The sequence below is a fragment of the Cololabis saira genome, chromosome 17 (assembly GCF_033807715.1).
Source record: "Cololabis saira isolate AMF1-May2022 chromosome 17, fColSai1.1, whole genome shotgun sequence".
NCBI classification, from domain to species: domain Eukaryota; kingdom Metazoa; phylum Chordata; class Actinopteri; order Beloniformes; family Belonidae; genus Cololabis; species Cololabis saira.
Window position 1 is genome coordinate 5,215,251 of NC_084603.1, and position 24,667 is coordinate 5,239,917.

At 39.7% G+C, this 24,667-nt stretch overlaps 1 protein-coding gene across 1 annotated transcript in view; it reads left to right on the plus strand.

Annotated features, from left to right (window-relative positions):
* The window catches only part of prim2 (DNA primase subunit 2), a 23,848-nt gene extending 11,744 nt beyond the window's left edge, over positions 1-12,104 (plus strand). Inside the window, exons 6-9 of the mRNA XM_061746059.1 lie at positions 2,440-2,566; positions 3,612-3,694; positions 7,376-7,444; positions 11,212-12,104. Coding sequence (XP_061602043.1) covers positions 2,440-2,566; positions 3,612-3,694; positions 7,376-7,444; positions 11,212-11,439 — 507 coding nt within the window. The 3' untranslated portion in view covers positions 11,440-12,104. The remainder of the gene's footprint in view (positions 1-2,439; positions 2,567-3,611; positions 3,695-7,375; positions 7,445-11,211) is intronic.
* Positions 12,105-24,667: the final 12,563 nt, after the last annotated feature.

The window sequence follows — 24,667 nt, forward strand, 5'->3', positions numbered from 1 at the left end:
GGAAGGAAGGAAGGAAGGAAGGAGTTACAAATGAAGGAAGGAAGGAAGGAAGGAAGGAGTTACAAATGAAGGAAGGAAGGAAGGAAGGAAGGAGTTACAAATGAAGGAAGGAAGGAAGGAAGGAAGGAAGGAAGGAAGGAAGGAAGGAAGGAAGGAAGGAAGGAAGGAAGGAAGGAAGGAAGGAGTTACAAATGAAGGAAGGAAGGAAGGAAGGAGTTACAAATGAAGGAAGGAAGGAAGGAAGGAGTTACAAATGAAGGAAGGAAGGAAGGAAGGAGTTACAAATGAAGGAAGGAAGGAAGGAAGGAGTTACAAATGAAGGAAGGAAGGAAGGAAGGAGTTACAAATGAAGGAAGGAAGGAAGGAAGGAAGGAAGGAAGGAGTTACAAATGAAGGAAGGAAGGAAGGAAGGAAGGAAGGAAGGAAGGAAGGAGTTACAAATGAAGGAAGGAAGGAAGGAAGGAAGGAAGGAGTTACAAATGAAGGAAGGAAGGAAGGAAGGAAGGAAGGAAGGAAGGAGTTACAAATGAAGGAAGGAAGGAAGGAAGGAAGGAAGGAAGGAGTTACAAATGAAGGAAGGAAGGAAGGAAGGAAGGAGTTACAAATGAAGGAAGGAAGGAAGGAAGGAAGGAAGGAAGGAGTTACAAATGAAGGAAGGAAGGAAGGAAGGAAGGAAGGAGTTACAAATGAAGGAAGGAAGGAAGGAAGGAAGGAGTTACAAATGAAGGAAGGAAGGAAGGAAGGAGTTACAAATGAAGGAAGGAAGGAAGGAGTTACAAATGAAGGAAGGAAGGAAGGAAGGAAGGAAGGAGTTACAAATGAAGGAAGGAAGGAAGGAAGGAAGGAAGGAAGGAGTTACAAATGAAGGAAGGAAGGAAGGAAGGAAGGAGTTACAAATGAAGGAAGGAAGGAAGGAAGGAGTTACAAATGAAGGAAGGAAGGAAGGAAGGAAGGAAGGAAGGAAGGAAGGAAGGAAGGAAGGAAGGAAGGAAGGAAGGAAGGAAGGAGTTACAAATGAAGGAAGGAAGGAAGGAAGGAGTTACAAATGAGGGAGGGAGGGAGTTACAAATGAGGGAAGGAAGGAAGGAAGGAAGGAAGGAAGGAAGGAAGGAAGGAAGGAAGGAAGGAAGGAAGGAAGGAAGGAAGGAAGGAAGGAAGGAAGGAAGGAAGGAAGGAAGGAGTTACAAATGAAGGAAGGAAGGAAGGAAGGAGTTACAAATGAAGGAAGGAAGGAGCAAAATAAGCCATGAGGCTTCAGCTTATACCTTTTTGGTCAAAAAAAAAAGGAAATGTGTACATATATATATTTATACCTGTGTGTATACTGTACATATACAGTGTGTATATGCAAACATCTTAAAATGTAAATGACCAAAACAAATGATTTACGAGTTGTTCTTTTTATTAGCGTTGTCGAGCAGTCCTGAACTACACGCGGCAAAACGAGCCCAGCCCGTTTCACTGCCGCCAGTATTTTTCACGGACGGGATAAAGCAAGGACATCAAACCTCCGGGCTGCTGTCCCGCATATTTTGGACGTTTCTCTCCTTTTAATCACACCCTGATACAAATGACTGTCATTAACAGACTTGTGCAGTCCTTTATGACAGGCTGACGATGATCTGTTAATTTGAATCAGGTGAATTGATGCGAGGAGACGTCTAAAACATGTCCTTGAGGACTGGAGTTTGCAGCTGTCAACCCAAAGACTAACGGAAATGTAGTAACAAAATAACCATCTGAAAAGATGTTGAGTTGTGAAAGTCCACAATACAGGGTTAACTAAAACTGCAGTGATGTTTGAGGGTTGAAGTTATCTAATATAGCTGGTTATATTTAGAAAGAAATCACACTTCAGCTTTCTCACTTCCTATTATCTTAGCTTGCTGTCAGATTTCTTCCCAAATTGTAAAAACTGTTGGCAAATTGGATCTCTAGTTGGCAAGGTTCCATTACTATAATTTGGTCCTATTTATCAAATGTAAGAACCTGTGTCGATGTGTTTTCTTATCATATTCATGCCGCGGGGTTGAGGCGCCTTAAGGGTTCATGTATTTTCTACATCAGTGTAGTATTTTGGAAGGAATTTAAATCACATTGTACTGAAATTGCCACATTGTGTAAGAAATGTCAGTTTCCTCTGACTTGAAGCACACACAATAGTTTTGTCAAAGCACTCTGCAGAACAAGGGGCGAAAGCGCGAAAGGACAGCCTTATTAACGCGTCAGTAATTCAGCTGTCTGAAGTGTGACAACACATCTACAACAGCTTCTCTTTAATAGCTCTATATTTCATTGAGGAAAACACCCTGTCAAAGCGGACATGATGTATGACAAGGTCCCTTGTTTTCACCACCACCATGTCCCTCTCATTCGCTGATCCTCGCTAACACCTTCCCTTCCTGCCCCCTACCTGCTCTCTGCTCCTTTTCTGTGCAGTTTGACAAAGCCTACACCTATAGCATCCGCCACATGTTTGGCAAAGAGGGCAAACGAGCAGACTACACGCCCTACAGCTGCATGAAGGTGATTTTATCCAACGCACCCAGCCAGGGCGACCATCATGGTGAGTTCACTGCAGTTGGAGGAAGTAATTAGCCCTTGCTAATTGCTAATAGGCTTCTCAGCTGCTGCAATCAGCTTTAAACTTGAAGTGTAGACAGATTTTGTTGTTCACCTCGGAGGAAGGAGTTAGGAGTTAGGAGTAAGGAGGAAGGAAGGAGTAAGGAGGAAGGAAGGAGTTAGGAGTTAGGAGTAAGGAGGAAGGAAGGAGTTAGGAGTTAGGAGGAAGGAAGGAGTTAGGAGTTAGGAAGGAGTTAGGAGTTAGGAGGAAGGAAGGAGTAAGGAGTTAGGAGTAAGGAGGAAGGAAGGAGTAAGGAGTTAGGAGTAAGGAGGAAGGAAGGAGTAAGGAGTTAGGAGTAAGGAGGAAGGAAGGAGTTAGGAGTTGGGAGTAAGGAAGGAAGGAGTTAGGAGTTAGGAAGGAAGGAAGGAGTTAGGAGTTAGGAGTTAGGAAGGAAGGAAGGAGTTAGGAGTTAGGAAGGAAGGAAGGAAGGAGTTAGGAGTTAGGAAGGAAGGAAGGAGTTAGGAGTTAGGAAGGAAGGAAGGAAGGAGTTAGGAGTTAGGAAGGAGTTAGGAGTTAGGAAGGAAGGAAGGAGTTAGGAAGGAAGGAAGGAGTTAGGAGGAAGGAAGGAGTTAGGAGTTAGGAGGAAGGAGTTAGGAGGAAGGAAGGAGTTAGGAGGAAGGAGTTAGGAGTTAGGAAGGAAGGAAGGAGTTAGGAGTTAGGAAGGAAGGAAGGAAGGAGTTAGGAGTTAGGAAGGAAGGAAGGAAGGAAGGAGTTAGGAGTTAGGAAGGAAGGAAGGAGTTAGGAAGGAAGGAAGGAGTTAGGGACCATCATGGTGAGTTCACTGCAGTTGGAGGAAGTAATTAGCCCTTGCTAATTGCTAATAGGCTTCTCAGCTGCTGCAATCAGCTTTAAACTTGAAGTGTAGACAGATTTTGTTGTTCACCTCATTCTCTGCACATATCGTTGGAAATGCTCAGCTGCCCCCACAAACCTGTCTTAGAGTTTGATTTATATATATTGATTTTAATAAGTTTCATTATGTTGGTAGGATGTCCCTTTCGCCACAGCGACCCGGAGATGCTGAAGCAGAAGCTTCAGTTCTACAAAGTGTCTCCCAGTGGAATCAACCAGGTGAGTCCCGACCTGACTGGTCACGCTGTCGCGTGGTCAACCATCATCTATCTTCTTCTGAGCCGGGACAATCTGGTGTGTTACGTTCCATCAAAATGTCCCAATGTCGACATTGATAGAAACACTTTATTGTTAGTTTTAATTTGACATGGATGCCGGGTAGAGATGGGTGATATTTTACCGTTCACGATATACCGTCCAAAAGATTCCCCGCGGTAAGAATTTATCCTCTCGCGGTAAAAATGATAAATTCCTGTTGATGACGTTTTTGTGTCAGGGAGGGAGGGAGGGAGGGAGGGAGGGAGGGAGGGAGGGAGGGAGGGAGGGAGGGAAGGAAGGAAGGAAGGAAGGAAGGAAGGAAGGAAGGAAGGAAGGAAGGAAGGAAGGAAGGAAGGAAGGAAGGAAGGAAGGAAGGAAGGAAGGAAGGAAGGAAGGAAGGAAGGAAGGAAGGAAGGAAGGAAGGAAGGAAGGAAGGAAGGAAGGAAGGAGTTACAAATGAAGGAAGGAAGGAAGGAAGGAGTTACAAATGAAGGAAGGAAGGAAGGAAGGAGTTACAAATGAAGGAAGGAAGGAAGGAAGGAGTTACAAATGAAGGAAGGAAGGAAGGAAGGAAGGAAGGAAGGAAGGAAGGAAGGAAGGAAGGAAGGAGTTACAAATGAAGGAAGGAAGGAAGGAAGGAGTTACAAATGAAGGAAGGAAGGAAGGAAGGAAGGAAGGAAGGAGTTACAAATGAAGGAAGGAAGGAAGGAGTTACAAATGAAGGAAGGAAGGAAGGAGTTACAAATGAAGGAAGGAAGGAAGGAGTTACAAATGAAGGAAGGAAGGAAGGAGTTACAAAGGAAGGAAGGAAGGAAGGAAGGAAGGAAGGAGTTACAAAGGAAGGAAGGAAGGAAGGAAGGAAGGAAGGAAGGAAGGAAGGAAGGAAGGAAGGAAGGAAGGAAGGAAGGAGTTACAAAGGAAGGAAGGAAGGAAGGAAGGAGTTACAAAGGAAGGAAGGAAGGAAGGAAGGAGTTACAAAGGAAGGAAGGAAGGAAGGAAGGAAGGAAGGAGTTACAAAGGAAGGAAGGAAGGAAGGAAGGAAGGAAGGAGTTACAAATGAAGGAAGGAAGGAAGGAAGGAGTTACAAAGGAAGGAAGGAAGGAAGGAGTTACAAAGGAAGGAAGGAAGGAAGGAAGGAAGGAAGGAAGGAGTTACAAAGGAAGGAAGGAAGGAAGGAAGGAGTTACAAAGGAAGGAAGGAAGGAGTTACAAATGAAGGAAGGAAGGAAGGAAGGAAGGAAGGAGTTACAAAGGAAGGAAGGAAGGAAGGAAGGAAGGAGTTACAAATGAAGGAAGGAAGGAAGGAAGGAAGGAAGGAAGGAAGGAGTTACAAATGAAGGAAGGAAGGAAGGAAGGAAGGAAGGAAGGAAGGAAGGAAGGAAGGAAGGAAGGAAGGAAGGAAGGAGTTACAAAGGAAGGAAGGAAGGAAGGAAGGAGTTACAAAGGAAGGAAGGAAGGAAGGAAGGAAGGAAGGAAGGAAGGAAGGAAGGAAGGAGTTACAAAGGAAGGAAGGAAGGAAGGAAGGAGTTACAAAGGAAGGAATGAAGGAAGGAAGGAGTTACAAAGGAAGGAAGGAAGGAAGGAAGGAGTTACAAATGAAGGAAGGAAGGAAGGAAGGAGTTACAAAGGAAGGAAGGAAGGAAGGAAGGAGTTACAAAGGAAGGAAGGAAGGAAGGAAGGAAGGAAGGAAGGAAGGAAGGAGTTACAAAGGAAGGAAGGAAGGAAGGAAGGAGTTACAAAGGAAGGAAGGAAGGAGTTACAAAGGAAGGAAGGAAGGAAGGAAGGAAGGAAGGAAGGAGTTACAAAGGAAGGAATGAAGGAAGGAAGGAAGGAAGGAAGGAGTTACAAAGGAAGGAAGGAAGGAGTTACAAAGGAAGGAAGGAAGGAGTTACAAAGGAAGGAAGGAAGGAAGGAAGGAAGGAAGGAGTTACAAAGGAAGGAATGAAGGAAGGAAGGAGTTACAAAGGAAGGAAGGAAGGAAGGAAGGAGTTACAAAGGAAGGAATGAAGGAAGGAAGGAGTTACAAAGGAAGGAAGGAAGGAAGGAAGGAGTTACAAATGAAGGAAGGAAGGAGTTACAAAGGAAGGAAGGAAGGAAGGAAGGAAGGAGTTACAAAGGAAGGAATGAAGGAAGGAAGGAGTTACAAAGGAAGGAAGGAAGGAAGGAAGGAGTTACAAATGAAGGAAGGAAGGAGTTACAAAGGAAGGAAGGAAGGAAGGAAGGAAGGAGTTACAAAGGAAGGAATGAAGGAAGGAAGGAGTTACAAAGGAAGGAAGGAAGGAAGGAAGGAGTTACAAAGGAAGGAATGAAGGAAGGAAGGAGTTACAAAGGAAGGAAGGAAGGAAGAAAGGAGTTACAAATGAATTACAAATGAGGAGTTGAATTGGTATTTTTTTTATCGGGATAAATGCCAGAAATGATCGTGATATATTTTTTTACCGCCCATCCCTAATGCCGGGACTAGTTGATTCCTCGGCAGCGAGGCCTCACTCAGGCTAGGAAAGAAAGAAAGAAATTACTTGCCATGTGTATATTTTCTATTTAGAAAGAAAGAGGATTCGTGCTGTCATGCAGGTGAATGGAACTAGATGTTTTGTTTAAAGCCTGAAAAAGTCAAGTTGAATAAAGGTCGTTATCCGATAAGAATTCTTCAATGAAGGTGCACGGAACAATTTCCACATATATTGAAGTAGACATCCTTTTATTTTGGTGCTGTACTGATAAACTGACTGAAAGCCCTGAACTGCAAAGATGGCCAAGGCTGTAAGAGCATCTCTTAATGTCTTGCTTATCTTTACATGTTTCTTTAATCCTATGGGAGCTTTAAAGATTAAACTTTACAAAACGGCAATCAAGATAAAACATTAGTGTGCGATTTGTTCTTTTATGTGAAAGAAAACCTAAATTAAGCTATAAGAACAGCTGATGGTTTCTTTTCATCAGCCGTGTGCATCACTACCAATGTCCCTTTGTCCTGCAAGAAAATGGCAGTACTTTGCAGAGAGTGTGCTTGGCTCAGAGTCAGTACTGGTCTAACGGCCCCCGAGCTGAACTTGCTGGCGGCAGCGATGTAGGAACCGAGGGAATTATGAGACTCGGAGCGAGTTCTAAAGACTTTATTTTGCAGCAGTTCATTCACCCTGAATGCAGGCACAGCGCTGCCTCAATTGCACTTTCTCACAGAGAGACGCCCCCCTCGAGGGCAGCTGCGGACACCAAAGATATGTAATTGCTCTGAATATGCTTCTCGGTAGTCCGGGTGGAGGATGTTTTCACTGTGTGTGCAGGAGATCGGGATCTACAGAAAGATGTGTTAGGCAAAATACATGTAATTTACCTCTTACCATTTACTTTATGCAAAAGAAAGACCGCCGGCAGTTATTCCAAAGAGTTGAGTCAGTGTATTAATATTTAAATTGGACTAATGTCTATTTTTATTACGTTTGCAAACATTTCCCTAAGGATCTCTTTTCTGCTCTCTCTATGGTTTACAAAACACGCTTGGATACCTAGTTGACCAAATTCCAATTAAAATGATTCTGAATCACAATGCAAGTTGCTGACGGCGCCGACTGTAGAGGCATTTGACGATGTTAAAGGTGCTACAGTTGAGCCTTTGTGTACGTTTTACCTTTTGTTGCAGATCCTGGAGCTGGTCAAAGGAATGCATTACCAGCTGGCGTGCCAGAAATACTTTGAGCTGACCCACAGTGTAAGTTCATGTTTCTTCTGGAGAAGTAACTGTGGCTACATGTCTCACAATCGCAGTTTGAATCTTGTGCACGGAGGCTCAGATGAGACTCAGAAATGTCATCACATCCATCATTAGCTCCCAGTCACAACCACTTAATTTTTATAGGTTTATTATTGCATTCTAATCTATTTTGTCCCCTGTTGATTCTCAAGTAGTTTAATCTGTTTTACCTGGGGGGCTCGAATCATCATCCCTTTAAGACAAAAAAAAAGGAAGGAAGGAAGGAGTTACAAATGAAGGAAGGAAGGAAGGAGTTACAAAGGAAGGAAGGAAGGAAGGAGTTACGAATGAAGGAAGGAAGGAAGGAGTTACGAATGAAGGAAGGAAGGAAGGAGTTACGAAGGAAGGAAGGAAGGAGTTACGAAGGAAGGAAGGAGTTACGAAGGAAGGAAGGAGTTACGAAGGAAGGAAGGAAGGAAGGAGTTACAAAGGAAGGAAGGAAGGAAGGAAGGAGTTACGAATGAAGGAAGGAAGGAAGGAGTTACGAATGAAGGAAGGAAGGAGTTACGAAGGAAGGAAGGAAGGAGTTACGAAGGAAGGAAGGAAGGAGTTACGAAGGAAGGAAGGAAGGAAGGAAGGAAGGAAGGAAGGAGTTACAAATGAAGGAAGGAAGGAAGGAAGGAGTTACAAATGAAGGAAGGAAGGAGTTACAAATGAAGGAAGGAAGGAAGGAAGGAGTTACAAATGAAGGAAGGAAGGAAGGAGTTACAAATGAAGTAAGGAAGGAAGGAAGGAGTTACAAATGAAGGAAGGAAGGAAGGAAGGAATGAAGGAAGGAAGGAAGGAAGGAAGGAGTTACAAATGAAGGAAGGAAGGAAGGAAGGAAGGAGTTACAAATGAAGGAAGGAAGGAAGGAAGGAAGGAAGGAGTTACAAATGAAGGAAGGAAGGAAGGAAGGAAGGAAGGAAGGAGTTACAAATGAAGGAAGGAAGGAAGGAAGGAAGGAGTTACAAATGAAGGAAGGAAGGAAGGAAGGAAGGAAGGAGTTACAAATGAAGGAAGGAAGGAAGGAAGGAGTTACGAATGAAGGAAGGAAGGAGTTACGAAGGAAGGAAGGAAGGAGTTACGAAGGAAGGAAGGAAGGAAGGAGTTACAAATGAAGGAAGGAAGGAAGGAAGGAAGGAGTTACAAATGAAGGAAGGAAGGAAGGAGTTACAAATGAAGGAAGGAAGGAAGGAGACAAAAAAGCAAAACCAGAAACGCATAAAATCTCACATCTGCAGGCCGTTTAGCTTAGCAACACACACACACACAAACACACACACACATGCAAACGCAACTGTTAGTCAGAGATAATCTTTAGCATGTTCTGCTCTGTGAGGGGATTGCTTCACTCGACTTGATCACATTTACTCAGCCTTGAGTTGCTGCCTGAGCTGGAGCGGGTTTGACAAATATAAAGCATCTGTCATTTTAATTTTGGGAGGATATTTTTCATTTTCTAATGTTTGTATTGTTAAGATTGTGAAACTGTTCATGGATTGTTGATAAAAGTTACACATTTTAATACTCTTTGCAAATAAATATGAACATAAAAGGTACAGACAAACATAGAATTTGGATTGGTTAATTTAAATGAAAATCAAACGTTGGTCTGGTGTATTTAATGAGGGTTTTTGGTCAGGCGTCGTCATAGACACTGAGGTATCAACCTTAGTGTCGACTCTTGTGTGGAGAACATAAAGTTGTAACCAGGAACTGCTAATGAGCTTAATGAACACTTTGTGGTTTGTTTGCTTACAGTCATTACTTGTACATTAATTTACTCTGCACAGTTAAAAAAACAAAACGGATGTGTTCTGCAGTCGTGTGTAAAATGAATTAATTTGCCTTACAAGACAATGTGCACACACAACTCAACCCATTTTTATAATGCTAACAGAAGAAATGATTTTACACAAGAAATCTTATGCTTAGTTCACACTACCAGTGCAAATCCTGTTTCTAGCGAATCAAGACTGCCACTTTTTGAGGGTCCAAAAACTCAGATTTGTAGCGATGTCTCAATCTGAACAGTTCAATCAAATGGGATTTAAAAAAAAATCTTATTTGTTGAAAAACACATTGACGATGTCGACCAGATTGACCAAAGCGATGCAGGATTCCTCTGCTAGATCGTCTTGGTTGTCTGGCAGTTAAGAGGTTGACCGACTAATTGGCCAGCTGAAATGCATTCATGCTTTGTTTTTTTTGTTTTATCCATTCTTTTTTTATTTTATTAAAATGAGTGTAATCCAAAAATGATGACTCAGGGTGCTTGCGCAAGTCTTGAAAGTCTATGGAATTTTGAAACACTGTTTTCCAGACCTTGAAAAGTCTTGAATTTTGTGTGAAAGTGTTAATAAAGTATGGGGAAAAAATGCATGGTAGAATTTTACAGTATGCTCAAATGCATTGTGAAATGAGAAATAGAAAGGTAGACTATAAAACCTATAATTTTACTAACTAGTCACGTACTGTCTTCGCCTAATGGAATGATATCCAATCAACGCTTGCTTGCTACTGTGGAACATTTCGTGATGTCACTGCTGAGGTCGATTGACACAGCTAGCCTAGTGGTCGACAGAAATGGGTCGTTGCGTGTTTTCGAATTTATGGCTACAACACCCGAAATTTACAAGCACGTAAAGTTAAGGTCTTGGGGAAAAAAAAATATTGGTTTTAAAAAAATCTGGAATTTTAATTTGGAAAAAGAGCAAGCACCCTGTGACTAGATGGATAACCTTTTTAAATTTAATATTCAAGAGATCAAGAGGTCCATCCACATCCGTTGTATGCTTATGGCAATTATGTGGCGAGACCTGCATGTCAGCGAGGACACAGATCACTTATTATATTGTCAATGGTCAGTTTGAGGGAGTGAATTGTAATCTGATACGCAAAGACATGGATTTGGGCTGGCAATGTGAACATGCTCTAAGATGATTGTTAGCAGGAGGGCTGGGACCCAGGGGTGTGTCGCAGACCCGTTTTTTACTGGCCTTTACCTCCAGATAAATGTAAAGCGAAATGTTTGAGTCTCTTTCGAACTACTTTTCAGTTGTTGAACTTTTTTAGTTTAGAGATTTTGCAGGAAAACCCCAGCTGAGTCTGACAACTGTTGCTGAAATCTACTGGTCGAGTGCTTGTTACATAATGGGCCCTCTACTAAAGCCACAGTATATATTCTTTGGGTTTTTCTTTGTTTTTTTTTAACTGTTAGTCAGTTTTTTGACTTTTTTTATTTCACATTTGTGCAATTTTATTCATTATATCAACTTCATTACTTGAAAATGTCTATAATGGACATGTCTGTTTACTAAGCTGAAATTGTCACATGGAAAATTTTGTATTTAAAAAAAAAAATCCTCTGCACACATCTTCAGTATGAAAGATCAATCGCTGTTTTTAAATATACATTTTATGGAAAAGGCTTCAGAAATACTGTTTTTAAATATAGGTTTTTATTCATGACAATTTGACATTTCCTTTCCCAGGAGGACAGTTAATTCTCTAACTTCTTTTAATAGAATCGTTAAGTGGTACCTTCGCTGCACTAATGTGGCTATGAAAGTCTGTAATGTGAAAAAAAACGACTCTCCGCTTTCTCAGTGAGTGGGATGATCACCTTTTACAAAAGGTGACATTATGTTGAATCAGTCAATCAACCTGCCACTTCTGTGACAGCTGATGGCTATTATCCACTCTTGACCTTCCTCTTACGGGCTTTCTCATTTTTCGAGCAGGTTGAGGACACCGCTTTCTCGCTCAGTCACCCCAACCAGTACTTTATAGAGAGCCAGAAAATTCTGGGCGGAGGCAGGGAGATAAAGCGAGAGATGGACTCTCCCCAGAGGTCGCAGGCAAACTCTGCAGCCGGAGGATCGACTGCAGCTCGAGAGGCAACAGCAAATGCACCCCAGCATTTGGCAGAGATGACTGAGGACCTGGACTCTTTCTTTCAAGATGCCTGATTTCTGTTTTAATGTATTTTATCAACCTATTGAGTGATTTTACATAACCGGCTTTCAGTTCATGTTTTTGTCCTGATCATCGTACCATAAATGTAGTTTTGTTCAATTAAAGGGATATTTGTTTAGTCTGTTTTATTTTCTTTCTTTGCTTTCGCTCTGGTCTGAGCTCACATGCTTTATACTCAGCCTCAATGCACAGAGTTTGGCAGCAACATGGGTTTTGGGGTGATGACTAGAACATTTCCCTGCTGTCTCAGAAACTATGTCATTGTATTTGCTGGCAGCACTGTGGATGAATGGTGACAGGAGGATGGATGAAAAAATAAACTGCTTCCACAGTTGTATTACTCTGGCTTGGAATATTGCCTCATAGTGTGCAATGCAATTTATTCAAAGCGTAAGTGGTGAAAAGATATTTCCCCTTTTCTTTCTTGAGCCTCTGTCTTATTAATATTTGCAAAAAGTGGGTGGCAGGCGAAAAGTTGAGAAGCCCTTATGGTTGCTGTACGACTGCAACACATCCTGCTACTGTAATTTAGCCTTTTTAAGGAGGAGCAGTGCTTTTATCTCCGATCTTTCAACACATTTTACAAGATTGCTGACTTTACGTCCAATTAGAGGCACTGAAGACTTGGCTTTGAATTTCATGAATAGGATTGCATTCTCCAATGTTGAATAAATTTGTGAAAACCTCTGCCTGTGCTGTAATGACTAATGACTTAAAAAAAAAAAAAAAAAAAAAGTTAGTCTTTAATGATGCAACAAAACTGCACACCTGCTTCAAAAGGGAAAAAGATTTCGACCACACTGCATCAGTTGTCGCGCACTAACAGCAGAGCATCAGAGCTGCACATAGCTGCGATGAAATTAGGTCTCGAAACCCAGGCATGGGGGCTTGACATGAAGAGGATTTATTCCGTCTAATAAGACAACTGGATAACTGCAGCTGGGCTGCTGTCAGCAAGAACCCCTTGATGTTTTGATATTTGGTAGAGCATGACTACATTTGACACAGCTGGCCTGCTTGTGAGTGTGTGGGCATGCAGTTGTTAAGGACTGCAGATTTATGATCATTAGTCATGAACCTGCCTGCTCGTGTTGTGTGATTGGCTCTCCTGCACTCGTTACATGGCCCATAGGTGTTGGGAGCATGGTGTTATCTAAGGGGGGGAGTTGCAAGCCAAGGCCTGAGAGCAACATGTGATCTCGAGAAACGTACGGAGAGAATGTGCATGTGTGTTGCACGTGGCTAATGCTGGCACTAGCTTTTATTGCCACTTTGGTGTTTAAAAAAAGAAAAATGTTGCATCCATTAGCATTGCATTTATAGAAAAGTAATATCAGTTGAACTCTAAAGACTGAAAAACATCTGAAACCTTAGCGACTTGTGTGACAGAGTGCACCAAACAAATGGGGAGCTGGTTGTGTTCCTGTGTAAAATTCCAGGGTGACAGCTCTGCTTAATTTTGGGGTCAGTGTTCATTTAGTTTGTCTATATATTTTTTCAAGAATTGCACATCCAGCGATGCAGACTCCTGGGATTTACAAGCAACGAGGCTTATTGGAAATCTGCACCATTTCTTGTTGCAGAATCTCATAAAAGGTAGAAAGTTCTGATGGACTGTTTTCTTTTAAAGTGGAAGGATTACGAGCGTCTGGGTCTTCGTTGGTTTCTTTCAAATTAGTTTTACTGGATATACTGCCTTGATCATCATCACTTGGCCACACGAAATAAATTTGTTTCAAGGTAACAAAAAAAAAAAGTTTGAGGTGATCTGAATCAAAGCCAAATATGCTGTTACCATGGTAACAACATCCAGACCCGAGCTAGAGTGTGGAGTGCACTGATTAAAGGCTTGGAAGTGCACTTTGTGCTTTGTTGTTGTGTCTTGTACTTTCTTTTTTTTGTATTTTGTCTGCACATATATTAATGCTTAATATCAAATTTGGCAAAACCTGAAGGTCATTTTCATCTTGCAACAGGGCTTTTCTGTTGGAAATAGGATATACGTAGGTATAAATCAATTGTTCAAAGAAATTATAATATATATATATATATATATATATATATATATATATATATATATATATATATATATATACACACACACACACACACTCATTTCTCTATAAAAATGTGGATATAAAGTAATCTATTTGACAGTGAGCCGCTCTGTTGATGAAGAGGAGGGAGGGGGGTCTTTTTGGATTAAAAATGTGTCACCTAGTGTCAGAAAAAACGTAGCTTGACTGAAGGCCTGGGGTCTTTTCACCTAACTAAAAATAGAAGCAGACATCCAAAAACTCAAAACTAAAAATTAAGCTGGCCAGCGGGGAGCTCGGACCTCGACCAATACCAAGCCATTGACGTAACAATGGATTGCTCTGTTTCACGCTGCTGCTGATGACTATAGACCGACCCAGATCTTACTAAGTCTGATGTCAAAGAGAACACCGGGTCTCCACAGTTGAACAAAATAGCAGTAATAGAGTGAAAGAGGTCACTGTGAAGTGTTTTAAAAATCCTGCAGCCATCACTGAAGTCTGCCAGTATTCACTTTTTCTTCTTCTTTTTAAAATAAGATTTTTTTTAAATATAGCATTTTAAATATATTGAAACTATACAGTAATGGTTTATTTCCATATTTCCTCGTGGTTCTGTTCTGAATCATGTGAACAAAATGACAATATTTATGACTTTCACAGTAACATTAGTCATTGGAAATCTTCCACTCACTTATATTATGGATCATAATGTGTTTTATGTCTCGCATAATTCTCTCTTAACAAACCAAGTATACTTTCCTCAACTCATTAACAAATCATTAACAAAAACCCTGTTTTACTGAAACAGCTGTACACTGAAAATATCCTGTAATGTTAAGGCACAGCTCTGTCATATTTTATTTCTCACAAACACACTACCTGTGAGTCCAGCTCTGCTGATTTGGGATCCCGACAACATATTTAAAACCGCCCATTACTGATCCAGGTTTTCATTACTGATCCAGGCCCATTGTTAAGTCCTGTTTTTTATCTTTTAAGGTGATTGGCAAAGGTTAAACCGTTTATTTCCAGGCATCAGTTTGGTCCCGTTTGGACAACTGTAATGGACTTTATAATGGAGTGAGTCAGTCGTTGCTGTCGCTTCTGCGCCCGGTTCAGAACTCCTTTTACCTGGTACTCATGAAGCAGCGCACATCACCCCTATACTGGCTCTTCTCCACTGGCTGCCTGTGTATTATAAAGGTCATTTTAAATTCATGGTCATTTAAAGGTCATTTTAAATGTTTGTTTTTAAATGTTTAAATGGTCTTGCCCCACCTTACCTCTCTGAGCGTCCTCACTCACCTTGTCGCTCCCAGAGGTCAGCTGACTTCATCTTATAATCCATTTTATTCTTTGACTTTCAACATCAGTAATACTTTTTTTTCTTAGATTTTTTAAGTACCGTATTTTCTGGACTATAAACCGCTACTTTTTTCATAGGTTTTCAACCGTGCAGCTTATACAAAGCTTCTATTCTGTGGATTTTTCTTCCACCGCTCGGGGCGCTCTAACCGGAATTAGAATAAAAACTAAGACAAAATAAATGCAAAGAAGAATACGCTACTTCTTCTTTAGCAGGTAGAAGTAGGTAGAAGCAGATTTCAAACAGATAAATAAATAAATACCGGTTATTTTCTCTTGGTTCTGTCCCGTTTTTATCAGCAAAGTTGCTGCCGTGTTAAAAGACAGTGTTAGGAAAGGATCTATTTAGGTACAAACATGTACATCATTTACAGTTCAAAATCTGTACCTTCTGTACATGTAGTAAATATCTAATCTAACAACATAAATATCTGGGGCTTGCATATCTTTTTTTTTTTTAAATAGAGCAGATGCGGCTTGTATATCTTTTTTTTTTAATTTTTAAAAATAGAGCGGATGCGGCTTATATGCAGGTGTGGGTTATAGTCCAGAAAATACTGTAGTCTTATTGAATTGAAGTTTTTCTTATGTTTTTATATGTCTGAGTGTTTGTCTGCTCTATGTTTCCTATAGTCTCTTCTAGTTCTTATTATTCAGATATGTGCAGCACTTTGTTTCAATTGTGATTGTTTTAAGTGTTTTACTGTATAAATATGTTTGTATGGTGCCAACAGTAGAGGAAGATGCTTCGTTCCTTACTAGATACACTCAATAATAATCCACAAGCATCTTCCATCAGTGGGCATAGATGATTGAGTGATGGAGTTATCCTCCAGGTATCCTGAGCAAACCTTGAAGTGCATTAAACATGTATTTAGTTTAAAGTGTACTTTGTTGCTAAGTTATTTATTTATTTATTTTATATAAACATTGCACACACCAGCAAACCACAACCAGACAACTGTGTTTTGAAATGAGATATTTCTGTGATCTGGCAAAAAAATTCTATGTAATTATAAAAATGTCCGTATAAGAACTAACTCCGGTCAGTAATGATGCGAAGGTGAGTACAAGGATAGTAAGATGTTACAGCTGTATGTTGCCTACGGAAGATGCATTTTAATAACAAGCATCGGTTCCAGTATAAATAACCTTGAGTATATTGAATTTCTTTATTAATTTTTTTGAGTGTTTTTACCTCCAGTAAGCTGTGACATCTCATATAAAGATCAGAACAGGCAGATATTGCTCAGGCCACCTGCTTTAGGAGGACAAAAATATTTTACTTCTCAGGAACCATCCAAGGACATTTTAGTGTGTGAACAGCAGACGAGTTCACGCCGGGTTGTAACTTTCTCTTTCTGTAAAAAAAAAATAATTTTTGCCTCACTGGTCTTACGAGCTTTCCATCACATCAGATGTGTGTGTGATTGACTGGCCCCAAGATCATGGTATAAACTACACTTTAAAAGTGTAATATGTCTAACCTTTTATACGAAATAGCTTTAGCTGTGATTTTAGATTTTCTTAAGAGATATATACGGATGTATCTTTATTCTACAACAGTCATTTTAAACATCTGACCTTTGTACAACTTACAGCACTCAGTTTACGCTTTAATTCATCACTTTAAATGTTGTCAAAATGCTTATCTTGTTTGTGTGTGTGTGTGTTGGAGGGGGGTTACAAAAGTAGAAGTCATGCTGTTCTCTCACCTTATATTCCTTCTCCAACCCAAAACTGGGAACTTGACTCTTGCTGTGGCAGCGAATGGACTTGTCAGTCCCAACTGATGGCTATCTATTTGTCTGATAACTAGGTGTTATCAAAGTGTCTGTTACAGATTCACCTTTCTGCATTGTTCCGTTGGTCTAAATTTGGAGACCCTCTAGTGTCCATTACTGTCTCCCGGTGACACTGTTTGCTATTGATCGTAACACCAGATGGAAGCATCAGTTACACTTCCATCAGCATTTTGTATAATTCTTGTAAAAACCTCGCAGCTCTTGTAATGCACAGCCATGTACTTCCCTCTTAATGGCATTTAAAGGAAGAAAGAAAAAAAAAAAGAAGGGCTTTTTTGTGTTGTCAAGTCATATATCTATTATCATGATATTTCCCCAACACAAAATTAGCCGGGAGACGTGACATCCTTGTTGATTATTAAATTGGAGACAAACTCCCTTCAGCTGTGTGTAAAGTCATCATCATTCCCCGGGCGTTGTCTCATTAACCTGGCAGATGTGTGAGGCGCTGCTTACGTGATTAGCTTTGCTCACAAACTCCTCAGTCTGCCTGAGCCCCACCTGCAGCCATGTTGTCACTTCGTGTTAGATGTCACATTGGACAAAAAGCATGAAAGTGGAAGCTGCTGCAAGCATCGTCGCTCCTGTCGGCTTTTAGTCACAGCTGCATATAAGGCAAGTTAGTTTAAACTTGAAGATGACTTGCATACTCTTTTTTTTCTACTTCAAACCTTCCTCTCCCTCTTGTTGCTTGAGTGGATGTTGTGGGTATCAGTGTGAGTGAAGAAAAGATAAGTCTATATATGAAATGTCCACTAATACTAAACGGAGGAAATGAAATATCAATCATCTGGAATTCAAATAAAGACAGGCAGGTGTATGCATTTTTTTTCTCTTCATGGTTCATAATGGGTGCAAACTGCTAAAATAACTCTTAAAGGTTTGATATATGGGCTGTCGTCCGGGAGGAAGGAGGTTTCCCGCTTCATAAGCGCCTGGAGCAGCATGATGTCGGGCCATCTTGGCATTTAAAACGCTTATCTGAAGTAATCTACTTATCAGTTTCTCTGATGCAGATCAAATAGTGATCTGTTGGTTAGAGCATCTCATTTACTTCTGAGTATGACTGGCCTGCAGACGCCCTGGTATGACAGACTACAGCGGTTCTCTACAGCTACTGTCGCTCCTGTTTAGTCGCTGCATCACAGACCGCTGAAGACAACTGATGGATCCTGAGCTTCACCCCAGCTGACCTGTTTCCATCACACGTGTTACTGTTAAACATGTTCACACCATTTTCTAAGAATACAAATGACACATTCTCTGTAAGAAAGTTGATTTATAGTGTCTCACTTTTTATTGCAAAAAAATTGATTTCAGTTTACTTTACGACCCAAGATTTGGGATTAAAGTGTTAAATGCTAAATATTTATGTTTGGATTTTGTTTATATGTTAATATTTTGTAGAAAATAAACGAACAAAACAGTTTTTTTTCATACCCAAGTGAATGTGCATATAGTTTTAGAAAATTTGCAGTAAAGAGTTTGTTTTAAATAAAATCGTTCAGTTTCATGTTGATCTATAAATGTTTCTCTTCATATTTTCTTACAATGCAACTTTGATACATTTAAGATATTTCGGTTTAAGATGTAAAGTGACATGAATGACTAAGTTTTGTGGATTCCAGTCTTTGTAAAGTTATTTTGTTTTACCTATGAAGATATCTTTTTTTTGACAAATCTTATTTATAAAAATGAGCATTTCTGCATTTTAAGTTTTGAAGCTTATTCGGGCTAGTTTTTCTAAATTAAACATCCCTGAGCTTGAAAATGTAGACAAAGGGTTACTTATATACACATACAGCACCTATTAAACTGTATCCTGGTAGGTGTTTGTACTTTTTATTATATTTATACACGCTCTATGTGCGCCGCTTCTTCTTTTCTCTGCCCGGTGAGTCTCTTGGAGATGGGTCGAACCACTTTCCGACTGGATGATCAGCACTCCTGCATTACTTAATTATTATAAGATTGCTTTCCCATCACACGGAGCACCCTCTGACTACTGGATCATTACCTGACCTTTAGCTTCCTTTCCCGTGCACCTTCAAGTGAAGTGGTGCTTCATGCCGCCTGCTTTCTGAGTGTTCTGCAGTTTTGGGGAGGCTAACAAATGGTTGTCCAGCTGCACCTCATTTGCGAGGTATTCTTAATCCATCTGTTTATGTTCACTTAATTCAAATTTTTTTAAATCCTCTTTAAACACCTGGTGAACTAAAATTAAATCTGAGAAGCTGTCTTCACTTTGACTGACACATGGTATAGATGGATTTCAGGCAACAATATTATGTGCACATCTAGGGGGGGCTTTTTTGCCAAGAGCAGTAAAAACGATTGTGGCTCCAGGTCAGTAAAGTGGAATGGAAAAGTGGAGTGGAGTGAGATCCAACGAGTCCCAGAGGTAATGAAGCCCCTGCAGACACTTGATATCTCAAAACTTCAAACACTACCCTGTTTCATAAGACTTTAACTCTTTTAACTACACAGAGAAAATGATTACATACATCTAAGGTTTTATAAGAACAAATGTTCACTTTGTATAAACTTTTGAATCTTCAGAGACATGAGCCATGAAATTACTTAGATGGAAATGACAATTTACAGTCAAGAACTGTGTTGAGGTCTTTTTTCTGTCCTTATCATTTATTTAAAGTTTGGTGGTCTTATACAGTGACAATAAAGATTCTTTTGTGTAATGTTCTTCCAACATTTTCTCTGTGTTATATTTACCGCGTCTGTAATTTCTGCTAAATATAGAAAGTGGTAAAATATGCTATTGAGAAACTGTGAAAAACTGTAAAAAAAAAAAAAAAAAAAAAAAAACATTCAGAAATGTAGTCACCTCATATTTTCTTCATATTTAACCCCATTTACAATTAGATGTTTTTCTCATTGGAGTAATTACATTCATAGCATGATGAGCATCACCATTACTCACAGTTTATGCATTATGATATGATAAATCTGTGATAGTTTCTCCCTCTTTGTTGCCATGGACACCCATCTGTTTCTTGACAGAGAGAGAACGAAATATAAATATAGCTAACTTGGTGAAGATTGCTGACCTTTTTTTGTTGCTGCTGTTATGCGAGTGGTTCTGAGTTCTGAGTGGCCCCAGAGCTCTTGTGGGTTTCAGTATGATCAGTTTGGATATTTTTAATAATATTGAATAATAGAATAATGAATACATGCTGTAATATCGACTTTATCGCCCTATTTTTTTTAGTTTTCTTTAATAAATGATCCCGAACTAATAATTACTTTAAAAACTAATAATTGGTAAAAGGTGACGTTGCCGCTGATTATTCAGTTGTTTCTCATTTCCTTCCCGGTATATTGGAACAATTATTGTACCTTATTGTAAAGCGTTATCAAGCATATGAATAATCAAATTGCAGTGGAAGGACCTAATTCACCTTTCTATGGATTTATTCAGGTTCCTGGTATGCAGCGTACCATCGGTTCAATACATTAATAGCTGCATCTTTGATTATGATCGATTGTGGTTTGACATGATTCTCTGAATCCTGGACTTGAATTTTAATTCTGCATCTGTATTAAGTGGTTGGTATGCCTGTAGAGAGCGAGGGGAAAAAACATGTCTGCACTCCCTCACACTACTAGTTAAGTGGATTCTGTCACACATATTAAAAACAAATCTGCAGCCAACTGTGACACATCAAAGGAGAACTGGGAAGCAAAAACCCCCTTGTTAATGGAGGGAATTGCTGAGGCAGAGACTGCCGGATGAGGGGAGGGCATAATGGCCCTGACAATCAACCAGCTGAACGCCTGTCCTTCTTCCCTGCAGGAGTTGTTGGTGGAGACAGAGTGCTGGAGCTTGTTGATGCTTCATGAGCTGACACGGAGTTAGCTGTCTGAGCAGGCGGAAGATAAGAATCCAAAAGATGGCGAGTGTCAGTAGACGGCGCTCAGAGCAGTCCTGTGGATTTCCTCTGACGTTGATAAATTGATGGAACGGAGTACGCGAGTCGACCAGATTGACCCCTTGAGAATGGGGAATACAAAAGAGTTTTCCCCCTTATTTTCACCATTGATACATCTCTCTCTGCGACTTCTCGTGAGATAAAAGGCTGTTAAAATGCATTGACTCTTACATCATCAGTTCCGATTTGAACATTTAGATGGGCACAGCTGATAGATTATCTTCTGTTACAAGTCATTTTTGGAGCAACCAGTGCCTGCTGCAATAAGTATGAGTATTTTGCAACAAAATCAAAGTCCTTAAATTACATATCGGTGCTTTGATAAGTTTCTTTGTTTCTCTGCTTTCGTACTCTCAGACGCAGAGGATTTATTATTATGGGAGCAAACCAACCTCTGGGACTTTCAAGTTGACAAACTAGTTTCTCCATCGAATCCCACCTGTCGTGGGACATTTATTAAAAGATAAATCATTTTAAGAGTGATATGCTCTAAAGGGAGAGCAGGAGCTTGGGGGAGGATGGGCAGCTCACCTCTCTGACACAGCTGCACTTGTTCATTTCTATCTCCTGGTTCATAGCCTTTACACCCCTCGGGGAGCTGGGATTTTTCACTACTCGCATGCATTTTTCTTTTTCACTGAGTCTGCGGTAGCTTTCATTAAGATGTACTATTGTTTTCCCAGGGTACTCCCGTAACTGTCTAGAGTTCGAAATCTGAGCTTCGTGAACCCCTCTTACACGAGTAGGGTTGAACCCCAGACTTTGGAATACGGTGAGAAAAGGTATGACCTTGATTTAACAATTACATCATTGTGACTCTACTTACATTGCATAGACACTGTCAAATGACTCCTATTTGTTGCTTAAAAAAAAAAAATCATGTTTCAAGTCGATTTGTTTTCAAGGAACAGCCTTCAGTTCTTCTTTCATGCCAAACATTCCAAGAAAAACATTAAAACATGTTTTCCTAGGAAGGCCAACATTTCCCTCCTATTCACGCATCACGGTTAACAAGTTGAAACAAAGGATTGAGGAAAGGATTAATTACAAAATAACAGCATAATCTTGTGTGGCGTTCTTGCATCGTTGCCTTTCATTTGATCCTGTAAAGGATTTGAAATATTTTCGCTTGAGACAAAATACCAATGTCTTGCATGCTTTTAAAGCGCTTTTTTTAATGCTCTTTATTCAAATGCTCACAATTCCAAAGGTATTCATGAAATGTCTGTGACTGACATATTTTGATTAAAAACAAACAAACAAACCAACAAACAAACACAGAGATGTGATAGAAGTAATGTTTTTTTCTGCCCTTTTTGTGCACCAGTTAGGGGTTGGAGTCAATCCCAACTTTCAATAGGTGTTTCTATTTCTAAATTGGTTTTGCAGCTTTCCGCCACAATCTTTTGGCTTATGAAAAAAAAGTAGCCTAATGTGAAATTTGGTGGAGATAACATAGGGAAAGCCAGATAGTTCTGCTCTGATCTCGTGCTTTGATCTCACAGTACCCTGTAAATCTCAACAGCTCACTGAATCACACACTTTCAGAGTCAGTGGCCCAAAACTAAATCACATTACTGGGTTACCTCTGAATTTTCAAGAGAATAGGCAATTCAGATACCTGATATCTACTCTCAAGCAAATATTCATTTTTCTTCATTGTTCTCCTTTAAGGATCGATTCCATCAGATAACACAAAAACAACTTAAAACATTTTTGTGTCAGAAAGGATCCAACAAAGGACAAATGCTGTAAATATTTTAGTCACTTACCTAAATTAAAAAGAAATGCTTTTGGTTGTTATATCAAAGCCAAGGTTAAAAGCAACATACTAAATAGTCAGATCAGACACTAAACCTGGGAACATGACCTTTGAATGAGACAGTTTCAATTTTTCTTTGATAATTAAAACGTGCAAAAGCTTCATACTTTTGCATGTACTTAATCTTTAAACTCTTTTTATCCATCCATTCATTATAGTTAAAAAATAAACTCACAAAGCTTCTATGTCTTGTAGATTAGTTTCACATCAACATGTGCGTTGGATTGGCTGCTACGATGTTCTCGTGATTGTTAAAAAATTCAGATTTAGTCAACGGAAATCAATCTGCAGACAGAGAATGTCTTCAATGATATATGCAGGCACTCGGTCTACAACGTTTGCCTGGGGGTGAATACGTTCAAGTCAGTGTACAGTGGGAATGCCACACTACAGAGAAATATATTACTACCAAAATCCTAAAGAAAATGAGTAATGTCCTCTGCAGGGGATGCTGCTTGATAGCGATCAGACCCGCTTGAATGAATTACCATGGACTTACCAGGCAAACAAACCAAAGTTTTAATGAAAACATAAAGTGTTAATGCACAATAAGAAATATTTGCTCACATTTGGATTTGGTCTAAATGATCGACAACAGTAAACTGATGTTTCCATTGTTATTTAGTTAGTGGCAGGTACATTAAGATAAAGGTGTGTTAATACCGGCATAGATATGATGATGAAAGCCAGATGGCAGGATCATCCATCAGCCATGCTCTGAGTGACAGCAGTGTGAGCATCTGCTTGAAATCTATCCACCCAGTCTGGCAACATGTATCTTATTAATATCATGTCAAGTCATAGAGCATATCCTTAAAATGCATTTTGTGCTTCTTGCATACTGTGCATGGCATTTCCTGTGAAGAATGGATCCCCTGCTCTGTGGCTTCATGTGTGATTTTAACAACATAAAAGGAAACAGAAAAAGCACATAGGCGACTGTCATAGAAATGGCAATGTTATGATGGAAACTATGAATAGATACAGTAGGATGGCACAACTTGTCGCAGTTGCTTGGACTGTAGATCAATGAAGAGATGCCCAGGATATCAGACAGGAACAAACAGGGGGGGAGAGAAGAAGATGTTTGAAACCATTACTTCCTTTGATAATCATGCAAAATATAAGATAACTGGCAAATACATTTTTTTAAAGAAAAACAAAACTGTGAGGGGAAAAAATGAAGGATATAACACAACTAAAACAACCAATACGTTTTTTCCATAGTTTTCAGTTTATGGCTCAATAGGTAAGTTTTAAATCATTTAATTAAGGAGGACTGATTTTAGTTTTAAATTATGTCAAACGTAAATCTATATAAGCATCATGGATTATAAATTGGGAAAAAAAGCCCCGCCTATTGCATTTGCTCATGTATCGATAGTGCATTACTTGATATCAATTTTGACAATAACTGAAGGACTAACTTTACATTATTCTGGATCGCCTACTTGATGCTGATTGTCGGTGATTGTGAAAAGCACTCTCTGTCCACGTGCGGACGTGACATTTCTGTCTAATTTCCCTTGTCTGGCTGAAAAGGGTCTTTATAGAAATTGCAGATTCGTGTCACTTGCTGTTCATTGACACACAAAGAGACATGAACTTGACTGACAATCAACTGCTGAATCAATAGTCAGCTGTTTTTGTGGGAGCTTGATGGATCACCTTGCCCTCTCAAGTTCAGTGACTGTGTGTTATTCCCTATGCCGTGAAAGGAAATACAACCTAAGCATAAGGGAGAAAAAAGGAAAAGCTTGAATGTTGACAGCTACATCACAGACTTGTCTGATGGATGCATTTATCTCATGTGGCATCTTGCACTCGCAGCAAAGAGACCATAAAAGGGATGAAAAACAGACCTAAAGTACTGGCTGTGCTTTCATTTTTATCTTTTGAGCTAATCGGGCATTTAGAATCGCATTTAGGTGAGCGACTGAATTGCTGCACCAGAGATAAAATATCTAATATAACTTACATTAAGTTTGAAGGTTTTTTTTCCACACAAAAGGAAATCAGTTTTATATATATGAGATTAAATATCTAACATAACTTACATCTTGTTTGAAGCTCATTTTCCGATATGTTAATGTTTTTCATATAGTTTCAACAAAAGTTAAAACCAAACATCATGTTCTTTCACATGCCTTTTGAAAGCGATGAAGCCTGTTCTACACAAAACAAAACAAAACAAAACAAAATAAAAGAAGGCATTATTTTTGCAGGAACTATAAATGCAGTTG